Source organism: Chroicocephalus ridibundus, chromosome 9, assembly GCF_963924245.1.
Source record: "Chroicocephalus ridibundus chromosome 9, bChrRid1.1, whole genome shotgun sequence".
Taxonomy (NCBI): domain Eukaryota; kingdom Metazoa; phylum Chordata; class Aves; order Charadriiformes; family Laridae; genus Chroicocephalus; species Chroicocephalus ridibundus.
The window spans coordinates 22,833,572-22,846,530 of NC_086292.1; the positions used below are offsets into that span (position 1 = coordinate 22,833,572).

Consider the following 12,959-nt stretch of genomic DNA (forward strand, 5'->3'; position numbering starts at 1 on the left):
GGGACACCCTCTGCCCCGCAGCGCCCCCCAGCGGCAGGCGGGCCAGCCCCTGCCCGGGGTGGGCGGGGCCTCCGCGCCTGACGGACGGGTAACTTTCCACCCCTGTCCACGTGGTGTGCCGGGGTTCCGCCCCCCTCGCCGCCGATTGGGGGCTCCGTGCCGGCGGCCCCGACCCCTGGCGGCGGTGAGTGGCGGAGGCTGAGCGGCGGTTACGCCCCCTGACGGCAGTGATTGGCAAAGACGGCGCGGCGGGCGCGCCCCCCGGCGGCAGTGATTGGCGGAGGCGGAGCTGCGGGCACGCCCCCCCGCCGCCCGGCTGCAGCGGTGCCCGGCTCGGCGCCGGCGGGACCGGACCGGACGGGGCGGGCTGGTCCGGCACCGGTACCGGCACCTCACGGCACGGGCTCACCATGATCGTGTGTCCCCAGAGCGTGGAGCACCCCCGAGGAAGCCGGTGCCAGCGGCTGCCGGGGCAGGTAGGACCCGCCCCGTCGCCACCGGAGACGGTACCGGAGCACCGGGCTCGGCCCTGCTCGCCGCCACCGGCCCGGTCGGGCTGCGGCACCGGCTCGCCAGGGCATTCCCGCCGCCCTCCCGCCGTGCGCGGGGCCAGCGGGGACGCGCTCTCCCGGTGCGCTGGTCGGCGGCCCCGTGCCGGTACCGGTACCGGTGCCGGTGCGGCGGCGCCGTCCCCGTCCCCTTTGTGCGGGATGCGGGAGGCGCCGTGCCTCCATCACTGCCAATCAAACTTGTTTTTCTCTCTCCGCTTGCACTGCCCGCGCCGCGCACCGGGGGCGCTGCCGCCGCCGCCCGCACAATGGGGCCCCGGTTACCGGGCCCGGCACCGCCGCGGGGACCCCTGCCGCGGGCACTAGCGCGTCCCCCGTCCCTTCGAGAACCGGGGCTGGGGGCCGGGCGAGAAGTGCCCGCCGTGTCCCCGTCCCCAGCGAGCATCACCGGCGGAGCCACCGGTACCGGCGGAGCTGCGGTCTCACCCATGGAGGAACGGAGCCCCGGGGCTGTGGGGGAGCCACACCGCGGGGTCCTGCCCGGCCGGGCAGGAGGCGAGGCGGGGGCGTCCCCCGGCCCCTCTCCCGGCGCAGCCCGGGTTCACTCCCGGGCGCAGGGCGCAGGACCGGCTGGGCTCCTCCGTCCTCCTGCCTGCTTTACATGCAAACTGCTGCCCGGCAATTGGCTGGCCGGCCAGCACCTGCCCGGGCAGGGAGAGGGTGAGGCTGGCGGTGTGTCGGGGGGCCTGTCGGGGGACGTGGACGCACGGAAGGCCCCCCCGCCCCGGGTAGGGAGGTTGATGTTCTCCCACCGCCCAGGGCTGCGAGTGGGCGCAGGGGAGGAGGAGGAGGGTGATGCCCGTGGAGGGTGAGGAAGGTGGCACCAGGGGCAATGCGAGAGGGGGGAGGTGGGTGGCGGTGCCAGTGCAGTGGGGAGCTGGCGGAAGAGCCCACGGGGGGAGGAGGGCTGAGGTGGGGGTGCCCTGCACCCTCCTTCATCCTCCCTTGCAAGCTGTGTCTGCCTGGTCGCGTGCTCCATCCTCACCCGGGCAAGCAGAGCGAGGAGAGCTGGTGGCCCAGGAGGCTGAGCGGTGGGCTGGGCACATGGCTCCTCACTGGGGACCACTCTCCCCCGGGGAGCAGAAAGGCCCCCCCGGTTCCTCCACCTCTGCCCATTGGAAGGAGAAGACCAGTGGCTGTAGCCCCGTTGGTGTCCGCAGGGCAGCTCGTTTCCCTGAGCAGAGGGACTTTGCGGGGGACTTTCACAGGTCGCTTCTGGTTTGCACCTTCTCCGGTGGGACAAGAGAAGCCAGCGCTCTTCATCCTTCCCCATTTTAATTTGGGGTTGGGTTTTTATTTCTTAACCCCTTCGGCCAAAAGCAAAGAGGAAGCTCCACATGGCATCAGGTAAATCTCTTGATGCCTGAGCCATGGTGTGTTCCTCAGAAGTGCGGGAGGGTAGGAAACAGCCGAGCTGTGCGGCTCAGCCCCGGGGTGCTCTGCTCCGCGCCCCGCAGCTTTGCTGTCCCCGACGGTCACCTCATGGTGGCATGAAACGTGGTGGCTGCTGCAGAAATTAAGGCCTGATGTAGCCCTCTGATTGGCAAGGCGAGGAGCATGGGGCATCGGGGGTGCTGGTGGGGGCTCCGAGGGCTGTGCGTGCGTCCTGGCCGGCAGTGACAACCCGGGGTCATGGTGGAGCACGGGCTGGTTTGCAGGCACGCTCCTGGTTTGCTGCTGTGCCACCATTGTGGCCTGGTCACCAGCCTTCAGGTGACTGCACAGGGGAGATGGGCGGGAGGAAGGTGACAGCGGTGTCAGTGGGGCCAGTGGCTCCCACGGGAGATTTGGGTTGTAGCCCAGGAGGGGAGGTGCCCCCACTGCACCCGAGGGTGCTGCTGGACTCCTGTGTACCAGCGGGAGCTGTGACTCTGTGTGACAGGGGTGAGCGCCTGCTGTGCCCTGCGTCGGGGCGGACGGGCTGTGGGTGCAGACTCTGCTGTCGGGTGGACGGCGGCAACGGGGCTGTTGGGTGCAGCCGCTGCCCGGGCGCCTTTTGCCCATCCCTACGCTCTGGTCCCACCACAGCTGGGGTGGCCGGGCTCAGGGCTGGGGCGGGCACTGTTGGGGACGTATGGCCTCCCCTCGACAAGTTGCCTGTCTGTGTTTTCACTGGTGGGTGCACCCGGTGCCAGCTGTGCCACGCACCTGTGTGCTGCAGGACCTGCTCCCAACGCTGCGGGAGACCTCTGAGCCCCTCCGTGTGCTCCCGACCGTGGGGTGGGTGCCAGGACGTTGCTCGTCCCTTGGCTTGCCGGGGCGGGAGCCTGGGAGCGGCTCCACACTGGCTCCCCAGCTCTCCCCCATCCCAGTGCTGGGCGGGAGGGCTCGGTGCTGGCAGCCATGTCTTTTATCTCTTGTGTTTCTCCTGCTCTGGCCTTGCATTTGCCTCTAAGGCTGCAAGGAACCATCACTCCCAGTTTGCCCTTTGCTTCCGCTCACCCTCTCCCAGGCAGAGACCAAGCGGTGTTTCTTGCAGCCCGTCCTCCCGCTAGCGGCAACCCCTCTGGGCAGTGCTCTGCCCAGCTCCCCGTCCCCGAGCCTGAGCCCTCCGCCGTGGCTTCGGTCTTGACGGTGTCCCTCCGGGAGCACCCAGCCAGGAGAGGGGATCCCAGCCCTTCGCGGAGCCTGGGGTGGGCTGCTGCGGCAAGGGCCACTCTGGGGGGAGCTAAGTCGAGCCCGTTCCCCGCAGGTAGTGAAGATGTCTGGCAATGACCCCGAGCGTCCCCAGTTCCTCTTCGTGAAGGTGCTGGCGAGCCGGGGGCGGCTGGAGGCGGTGACGCAGCAGATGGGCTACCACCCGCAGTACCTCGAGAGCTTCCTCAAGACGCAGCACTACCTACTGCACATGGACGGCCCACTGCCCTTCGACTGCCGGCACTACATCGCCATCATGGTGAGCCCTGCTAGGAGCTGTCGGGGGGGACAGGGGGGCTCTGCTTCGCCCCGCCAGGCTCCCCACTCTCCCTCCACCTGATGGCCCGTGCCACCGGCTTCTCTGCAGAGGCCAAAGTCATGATGTCCCAGAGGTTGGGCGAGAGGTGGGCGCGAGGTTCCAGGCCGCCCGTCCCGCTGGCACGGCACGGGGATGCTGATGTGCTGCTCTTGCAGGCGGCCGCCCGGCACCAGTGCCGCTACCTGGTGAACCTGCACGTGCTGCAGTTCCTGCGGGCGGGGGGTGATCCCCAGTGGCTGCGCGGCCTCGACTTCATCCCTCCCAAACTCCGCAACCTCAACGAGATCAACAAGATCCTGGCGCACAGGCCATGGCTCATCACCAAGGACCACATTGAGGTACTGGGGGTGGGGGGCATCAGACAGGGATGAGGCCAATGGCGTCCTGGGGGGCATCAAGAAGAGCGTGGCCAGCAGGTGGAGGGAGGTCATCCTCCCCCTCTGCTCTGCCCTGGGGAGGCCACATCTGGAGTGCTGTGTCCAGTTCTGGGCTCCCCGGTTCCAGAAGGACAGGGAACTGCTGGAGAGGGGACAGCAACGGGCTACCAAGATGCTGAGGGGACTGGAACACCTCTCTCATGGAGAAAGGCTGAGGGATTTGGGTCTCTTCAGTCTGGAAAAGAGATGACGAGGGGGGATCTTATCAACGCTTATAAATACTGAAAGGGTGGGTGTCAGGAGGATGGGGCCAGGCTCTTCTCAGTGGTGCCCAGTGACAGGACAAGGGGTACCGGGCACAAACTTGACCATGGGAAGTTCCACCTAAACATGAGGAGGAACTTCTTTCCTGTGAGGGTGGCAGAGCCCTGGCACAGGCTGCCCAGGGAGGTGGTGGAGTCTCCATCTCTGGAGACATTCCAAATGCGCCTGGAGGCGTTCCTGTGCCACCTGCTCTGGGTGACCCTGCTCTGGCAGGGGGTTGGACTGGGTGATCTCCAGAGGTCCCTTCCAACCCCTGCCAGTCTGTGACTCTGTGAGGGCAGCGGTGGGGACAGCAGCATCCCCAGAGGGTGCTGTCACCCTGCCCGCGTTGCATCGCTGGTCCATCCGTGTCCTGCAGAAGCTGCTGAAAATCAGCGAGTGGAGCTGGTCGCTGGCGGAGCTGGTGCACGCCGTCGTCCTCCTGGCACACTGCCACGCACTCGCCAGCTTTGTCTTCGGCTGCGGCTGCGAGCAGGATGAGGGGCCGGGGGGCCGGGGCTCGCTGAAGTCCTTATCACCCGGGAACCAGTGCTTCTGCGAAGCCACCGCCGCCAACAGCTGCAGCCAGGAGCTGCTGCGCATCAACCGCAAGCGGGTGAGCACCTGGCGGGGGGGGGCCTGCGGGGGGATGGGGAGCACGGCCAGGACTGCTGCCCTCATCTCCTGTGTCTGTGCAGTCCCTGGACTCCTGCATGGAGCTGGATTCCCTCCGGGAACGCATGCAGCGGATCCATGTGGAGACCGAGGGCAGGGAGGAGACGAGGCTGCTGCAGCAGGAGCGAGAGGAAGGTGAGGGGCAGGGAGCAGAGGTGGGTGTGCAGGATGGGAGTTCGTGTGGCAAACCTGGGTGCTTCTCCTCCGAGTCTGTACTTATATTTTCTGTGATGTACGGTTCGAAGAGGGGTTCCTTGGATGCTGGTGTGGGGGAAAGAAGGCTGTGGCTGAGGGGCAGCAAGGCCCGGCTTTCGATGCCTGCTGCGCCTGGGAACAGGGCAGCTGAGCATCGCTCTGACCCCTCCATGGGGCTCTCCCCTCTCGCAGACGCCGATGGGGAAGTCACCGGTGCCACCAACCTTGCATGCTACATGCAGGACCCTGACTTTGGATACCAGGACTTTGCCCGGCGCGACGAGGATCAGACGCAGGTATTCAGAGTCCAGGTGAGGTTCCTGATCTCTCGGTGGGCAGCAGCCGGGCTGTCACCTCTCCTCTCCTCTCCGCTCCCGGGGGTGCCTGTTCAGCCCACATCTGGTGCAGCTGCTTTTGTGAAATGCCCGAGCGGGGAAGTTCAGCTGTGAGAGGGGACCTGCCCCATGAGGCTTGGGGAGAGGGAGGTGACCCGTCCCTTCTGTCTCCAAGGGCTGCTGGCTTTTTTGACATCGCCTTCACGGAGGCAAGGGTCAACATCTTTCAAAAGCTGCCTGCGGAGGGATGTTGTGGTTTGTGGCAGAGAAAAGCTATTGAATTCTGCTGCAACCCCAGGTCTGCAGCCCTTCTTCCTGGGAACATGTCCCAGGCTCCTTTCTGCAGTTGCAAAAGCCTCTTGCTGTGCTCAACAGGATTACTCCTGGGAAGACCACGGCTTCTCGCTGGTCAACCGGCTGTACTCTGACATTGGGCATCTCCTGGATGAGAAGTTTCGGATGGTGGATGGTCTGCAAAGCAGTGCCATGGCCAAGCGGCAGGGCTGCGAACCCTCCGTCTTCAAGCGGGGCATCTGGAACTACATCCACTGCATGTTCGGCATTAGGTAGGGAAACCAACCTCGCGGTCCAGGGGAGAAAACTGAGCTGACCCAGGCAGGAGGAGGGTAGGGCACGTGGGCTGCCTTGCAGGTGGGCTTGGAAAAGAGATGGAGGTGAATCACCCGCCTGGATGTTGGGCCAGGCAGGGAAGAGTTGCTCATCTTCTCTGGGCAGGGCAGGGCACTTTGGGGATGGGGCTTCAGTGCCTAGTGGCCACTGCCGTGTGTCCCCCTGCTCCGCAGCCGTGCCATGCCCTGGGCAGACCGCAGGCGAGGTGCTCCGCAGGGACACAGTGCTGGCTGTGACTCGTTCCTGTGCTCCCTGCAGGTACGACGACTACGACTACGCGGAAGTGAATCAGCTCCTGGAGCGAATGCTCAAAGTTTACATTAAAACTGTAACCTGCTACCCAGAGAAGACAAACTCGGAAATGTTTGACAGGTTCTGGAAGCAGTTCAAGCACAGTGAAAAGGTGGGACAGCCGGCCCCTGGCTCTGACCGGCGGCGGTGGGGCTGGGAGCGGGCAGGGGCTGGAGGCTGGGGCGCTTCGGGAGGCGTATGGAAAACCTTGGAGCTGCCAAAACCAGTTTGAGGCAGGTAAGGGGGAGTGGAAACTGGCTGTTTGGAAGGAGCCGGGCTTAACGTGGCAGGAAAGCGCAGCTGCCTGTGCTAGAAAAATTGGTGGCGTTTTGTCCCCTACCAAAAGACTCACTAGCCCGGATGGGCGCTTCCTCGCGCTGCAGCCTGCAGCACACTGTGGCCGCCTGAACCTCTCTTGCCTTCCCCCTTAGGTCCACGTGAACCTGCTCATCCTGGAAGCCCGAATGCAGGCAGAGCTGCTGTACGCGCTGCAGGCCATCACCCAGTACATGATCTCCTAGAATGGCGGGGAGCTGCGCTGCGGCAGGGCCGGGCAGCGTCCTCTCCCTGGACTCGTGCGTGACCCGTCGCGCTGGGATGGACAGCGAGGGATTACTCCATTTAGTTTACTTGACTGTCTTGTTCCTTCCCCCCCAAACCACCCCCCACACACACCTTGTGGGGCTCGCTGAGTGGCCCCGTGACGTGCAATTACCAAACTGTGAGGGAAGTGCGTGCTGCTGAGATGTCAGTGTGATGCTGGAGACTTGAACACGGCTGAGGAGGACTGCCAAAGATGGGGAGAGGGAGGCGGGAGGGGACTGGGGCCAGTTTAGAGGGATGGCCCCCACCACCAGGAGCAGAAGCTTCTCGCCTGGCTGCTGTGGGAGCCTCGGCCACCGCAGGGAGGGCAGAGCTGGCTTCCTTCCCTCTGCTGCAGTGGCTGCCCTGCCTGCGAGCCACCCTCCAGCGCCCGGCCTCAGCGGGGTGCTGCATCTCGCTCGGGGCCGGCGGGGCAGCTCCCAGGTGCGTTGCAGTGTCCTGAGGTGGGAGAAGCACCAGCTCCGAGAGAGGGCCCTTCCCCAGCCTGGGATGGGATGGGGACGCGCTTGCGGCCCGTGTGTCCCCTCCTTTAGGTCGATGTGCCAAACCCCCTCGGGGATGGACGAGCGATGCCCCAGGCGCATGCCAAACTGTGAAGCTTTTTCTGGCAGGGTGCTCTGCCTTCTCCGACAGCGGGGTGAGGAGGTCTCTGACAGCGTTCAGGTTCGAGGTTGGTTTCTGTGGGAGCCTTTGGGCAGCCCTTGGGGAGCTTGCCCCAAACCCCTTCCTCTGCCTCCCATCAGGCAGCGGAGGGGCAGGAGGAACAAGGGAGGCTTCCTGAATTAACGCGGCTCCTATCTTCTTGCCACCATGACAGGGCTGAGGTCCTGTTCCCAGCCACTTGCTGGTTAACAGCATGGTGGAGGATGCAGGTGAGCTAGGGGCAGCTTCTCCTAGACCCTGGGCTGGGGGGGAGGCCGTGGGCTGGCCCCCTTTGAACAGAGGCAGCCAGTGGCCGAGCCTTGCCCTCTGCCCGCACCACCGCTCCCCAGCATGCCACAGCCCTGGGGCGGGGATGGGACATGAGGGACCCAGCGCAGGCCCTGGAGAGCCACCACGAAAGGGGATCGAGGCCACCCAGGAGAAAGGGGAGCCTGAAGCAAGGGCAGCCGTCGAGTCAGCCCAGCGCACGCTGCTTCAGTCGACCTGTTTACTGCGTAAATGTACGGGGAGAAAAACTTGTGTATGGAAGCTACAGAAAAAGCCTATTTTTGCTATAAATATATTATGTTTGACATGGACGCGTGCTTTATTTCTGCCAGACGTTGGGAAGGGGAGCCAAAGTTCCAGGGCTCCTCTGAAGGCAGGACAGCAGGGCCTGGCTGCCTGCAGCCCCCACATGGCTACAGCTCTAGGAAACCCAGCGTTCCCAGCCACGGTGGGGTCCAGGGCCAGCAGCTGGGCACAGGCTGGACCTGTCCTGTCCAGCTCAGCTCTATCCTCTTCACAGGCTCACGAGCAATTCCCGCAGCATTGTGTGTACAATAGGAAAAGAGGGAAGGTTTTTCAAGGGGTGCTCTGGCAAAGAGGAGGGTGCCAGGGGCAGGAACTGGCTTCTCCCCTGCCAGGTCCCTGGCCACAGGTGGGCGAGATGTGGGTGCTGCTGCTGAGGAAGCTGAGGAAGAAGCATTTTGCTTGCACTCCCAAGCAGGTGCCCAGGGAGCAAGGCCAGAAACCAGCAGCACACAATCATGGAATGTGTTGGGTTGGAAAGGACCTCTAAAGGCCATCTAGTCCAACCCCCCTGCAGTGAGCAGGGACATCTTCAACTAGATCAGGTTGCTCAGAGCCTCATCCAGCCTGGCCTTGAATGTCTCCAGGGATGGGGCCTCCACCACCTCTCGGGGCAACCTGGGCCAGGGGATCACCACCCTCACTGTAAAGAACTTCTTCCTAATGTCTCATCTAAACCCACCCTGCTCTAGTTTAAACCATTGCCCCTCGTCCTATCGCTACATGCCCTTGCCAACAGCCCCTCCCCATCCTTCCCGTAGGCCCCCTTCAGGGACTGGAAGGGGCTCGAAGGTCTCCCCGGAGCCTTCTCTGCTCCAGGCTGAACCCCCCCAGCTCTCTCAGCCTGTCCTCACAGCAGAGGGGCTCCGGCCCTCGGATCTTCATGACCATCCTCTGTCCCCACTCCAACAGGTCCATGTCCTTCTTGTGCTGAGGGCTCCAGAGCTGGACACAGTACTCCAGGTGGGGTCTCACCAGAGCAGAGCAGAGGGGCAGAATCCCCTCTCTGGATCTGCTGGCCACGCTTCTTTTGATGTAGCCCAGGATGCGATTGGCCTTCTGGGCTGTGAGCACACATTGTTGGCTCATGTCCAGCTTTTCATCCACCAGTACCCCCAAGTCCTTTTCCGCAGGGCTGCTCTCTATCACTCATCCCTCCAGCACGGGCTGGAGGAACCTGCGCCGGGGCTGGGCCAGCCTGTACTGGGACAAGCTGGTGCCTGGGCAGTAAAGGGCCAGGACAACTGGTGCTGGGCAGTACCGGCTGAGTCAGCGCTGCTGCTGGGGTGACTGGTGCTGGGACAGCTGCCACCAGGCTTGGCTCGACCGTACTGGGACAGGCACTGCTGTTCCACCATGTAGCCCCAGCGAGGGTTGGGCACACACTGGGGCAGCTGGGTGACCTGCTCGCACTCAGGCCCAGCGCTCCGATAAACCATGGCGGCCTGCCTGCCTGCTGGCCGTTGTGCCAGCCTTTCCCCTGCCCCTGCGAAAGCAGCTATCCCCTGCGGGGCTGGCACAAAGCCGCAGCAGCCAGTTCTCCGCTGGCCTCGCTGCTCCCACAGCGCATCCGCAGCTCTGTGGGGCCCGGGGCTGGCTCCCAGCAGCAGCATCCTCACCCCCCGCCATCACCCTGCGCTGCGCGGGAGAGGGAAGGGAGAAGCCCTGTGAAGGGCTGCCCATCCCCAGGAGATGCGAAGCAGGTTCCCTCTTGCCCCCCACCTCTCCCCATTTGCGCATGAAGAGCACCTCCAGCTTGCAGGACAAGCACCCATCTCATCAGCAAGACGAAGGGTTCCGTGGGCTGTCAACCCTGGCCAGAAACAAGCAGAGCTGCTGGCAAGGCCAGGGGAGACTGCCAGCCTCAGCTCCCTGACAAGAAGACATCCCACATGATCTCAGTGCTAGAAAGCAAGTGACGAAGCAATCACCTACTCCATCCCTGCACAGCCAGCACCGTTGTCATCATGTCCCAGGTAGGTCTTGTAGCAGGTAACAAGCATGGGGGGTTGTGTCACTGGAGGAGCCTCTAAGGGTCTCGTTGACCAGACGCTTCAGGGCAGTTCTACACCCACACCAGTAACCACAGCTTAGCTTTTGCAACCCGTGAGCTGGTCCTTCACCTGATCACCCAGCCCTGCTCCTCTCCCGAGCCTGGCCAGGCTGTGAAGCTGCTGCGCTCGCCGAGGCCAGGCTTTGGGGCTCCCGGGGAAGGGCAGCGCAGGCACTACACCGTTTGAGGGAAGCCACGCGACACGCCATGAGCCTGGCAACTTCAACGCTTGAGACCCTGCCCTGGTGCCCCTGCCCCCTTCATCTGCTCCCACTAGGATATTCCTCTCTATTGCCCTGTGGCTGGAAAACTGCCAGAGCCCAGGGTACCTCTCCTCTGCAGGAACCCTCCAGCACGTCCAGCACACCCATGCGGGAGCCAGCTCACTGTGACCTTACCTGGCATTACTGAGGAGAGGACGCAGGTGCACATCCAAAGCAGTCGCCGAGTTTCATGCAACAGCCTGTAGCAGAAAGGCGCACCGGCAGGCACGGCCAGGACTGCTTCTGTCACAGCCGAGCCGTCCCCGTGGCGCGTGGTGGGAGGAATGGTGCGTCCCAGCCTGCAGAGAACAGCAAGCCGTGCTGCAGCAGTGGCACTGTCACAGCTCCTACAAACCACCCATTAAAAGCCAGGCCTACGGCTGCTGGTCTTAGCACAGCAGTGTAGGGGGAAAAAACTAGTACATGGGAGCTGGGGTCAGGCTGTCCTGCCAGGACAGCTCTGGAGCCAGCAGCGTGCACCCCACCACCTCCCCATCCCCAAACCTGTCCTCCCCACGCACCAGCTGCTCCACCACAAGAGCCACATCAAGCAGGGCAACTTCCCCACTGTGCTTTCACAGGTGGTCCCATCACTGGAGCCACAGAAGAGTTCCTTGAGCAGCACATGTCCGGGGCAAAGCAGGTTTCTGGCCAGAACCTAAGCTGAGCAGGAAAGCTGGTGAAGTTTTTGCATTGACTTCAGGTACTGCTACTCTGGAGGCAGCTACTCCACGGGCCAAAATACTTATGGTGACAACTCGGGGGAGAACTACGAGGTCTCAAGACTGCAAGAAAGGCTGAGCTACTGCAAAGAAGGTGCATTGAACCCCCACAGCTGTTGGGACAGAAGACAGCAGGACGTAGTGACACGGCAGGACTCCAGGCAACTACTGCGGACGGCATCACATGCATCAAAAGTGACCCTGAGCCAAGGCACCCAGGTCCCAGTCTGGCATCTATCCTGTGCCTTGCTCCCCTTGGCAATGCTTAAGTGTCACGAACCAATGCTCAAATCAGCAGAAAAAGCGTTAACAGCTACTGGGGGCAACGCACGGTCCCCTGTTCTATGCCAAGTTTTGAACACATCTGCTGATCCTATCAACAGCTGCAAAATCCTCCCTTGGCATTTTGTTTCTCCAGCAGCACCCGCCATGACGTCCTCGCAGGAAGCACTAAGAAGTGCCCAAGGAACAGCTGAGGGACAGACCCCCTAGGAGATCCCCTAAGGATCTCCTCCTAATCCACCATTTTTGGAAATTGGCTTAAATCTTGAAGCAGGAGCCTTAAGAGCCATTCCGGGGTTATTTCATTAACTATTTTGACCCTGTTATTTTTCAACGTGTATTCTTTATCAGATATCATTGAATATTGAGTATCCGAGTCTTTGAAGGCAAGTTTTCTGCCTGTACACATACGGTGCAATTTCACGAATGAGACTTTTTCCTCAGTCGTTTTAAAGACATCCCTGACTTGCTCTCCACATGTCTAACCAGGCCAGGGGAATCCAAGCTCTACACCCCTTCCCCCGTTTCTCTCTGATCTCCTTACCTGCCTCCGCTCTGAAGCAACATGACCAGCCTTCTGCACGACCTCTCCGGAGCACCCCTGAGGCAGAGAGGACAGCACATTCTCCAGCCTCATCCCAGCTGCGAGAAGGCAGAGCTGCTGGGAATGACATTCTGGTTTGATTCAAGGGCTCCACCACATTACTTGCAAGTTGCTTCACTGGCTCAGGTTCTATCTGCATTCCTACTTGCCTTATGCCAAGGAAGGATCCCTTAAAGCACCTAGCTGAAGCCTTCTCCTGCCCGGAGAGGCCTCTTACCGACTTGCACACCTCTGAGCAGAGCCAAGGAATGACCAGCTCCTGGCTTCCGCTGTGACATTCCTGCCTCCTTTGAGGGGCAGCTCCAAGCCATCATCTTCTACTACCAAAAATGCTCCCCAGCTGTAGTAACCTTCCTTTTTCCGATGGAGGATTTGGGGTATGCGAGCAAGAATAAAAGCCCCCTCACATATTCATCTGTCCTAATTAAGCATCAACACCTGCTGGTTGATGGGGTAGCTGAAAGAAGAGAGTAGCAGCAAATCTCTCTCTCTCTGTTCCTAGAGATACCAGGTAGAGTTGCTGACACTCAAAGATCTTTGAATGCAGCTCTATAAAAACAACCAGAGTCATCTTCTGCACTCAGGCCTAGAAGGACAAGGAACCGAGGGGCTAGGATGTCTCTAGACTAGTCCTGCAGAAGTTAAAAACTCCCCAGGGCCAGTTTTAGGGCTTGGGAACCCCACTTGGGTCCCCAGGCACTGCCAGCAAGTTGTAACAAGGGGATGCACGCACTGCAGAGCACACCGGAGCGTTCGTGGGCTGTCACACTGCCACCCTCCCACCTCTGGCCAGCCAAGGGGCACCTCACCCAGGGATTGTCCTAACAGGGAAGGAGAGCAGAGGAAAGAAGCTGAGGGCAAGGAAAAA

General features: G+C 62.2%; 1 protein-coding gene across 2 annotated transcripts; it reads left to right on the forward strand.

The window, feature by feature from the left end:
* Positions 1-296: 296 nt before the first annotated feature.
* LOC134520976 (sestrin-3-like) lies at positions 297-8,175 on the forward strand. 2 transcript variants are annotated; one of them, XM_063346942.1, is made up of 9 exons: positions 297-476; positions 3,262-3,465; positions 3,681-3,863; positions 4,585-4,821; positions 4,904-5,015; positions 5,268-5,386; positions 5,786-5,976; positions 6,299-6,443; positions 6,763-8,175. In XM_063346942.1, exons 1-9 carry the CDS (start codon positions 411-413, stop codon positions 6,850-6,852), a joined length of 1,347 nt encoding a protein of 448 aa, XP_063203012.1. In that variant the 5' UTR covers positions 297-410; the 3' UTR covers positions 6,853-8,175. The 2 variants fall into 2 exon arrangements, with proteins under 2 accessions (XP_063203012.1, XP_063203013.1); XM_063346943.1 differs by having other exon boundaries at positions 5,268-5,371.
* The last annotated feature ends 4,784 nt before the right edge of the window (positions 8,176-12,959 follow it).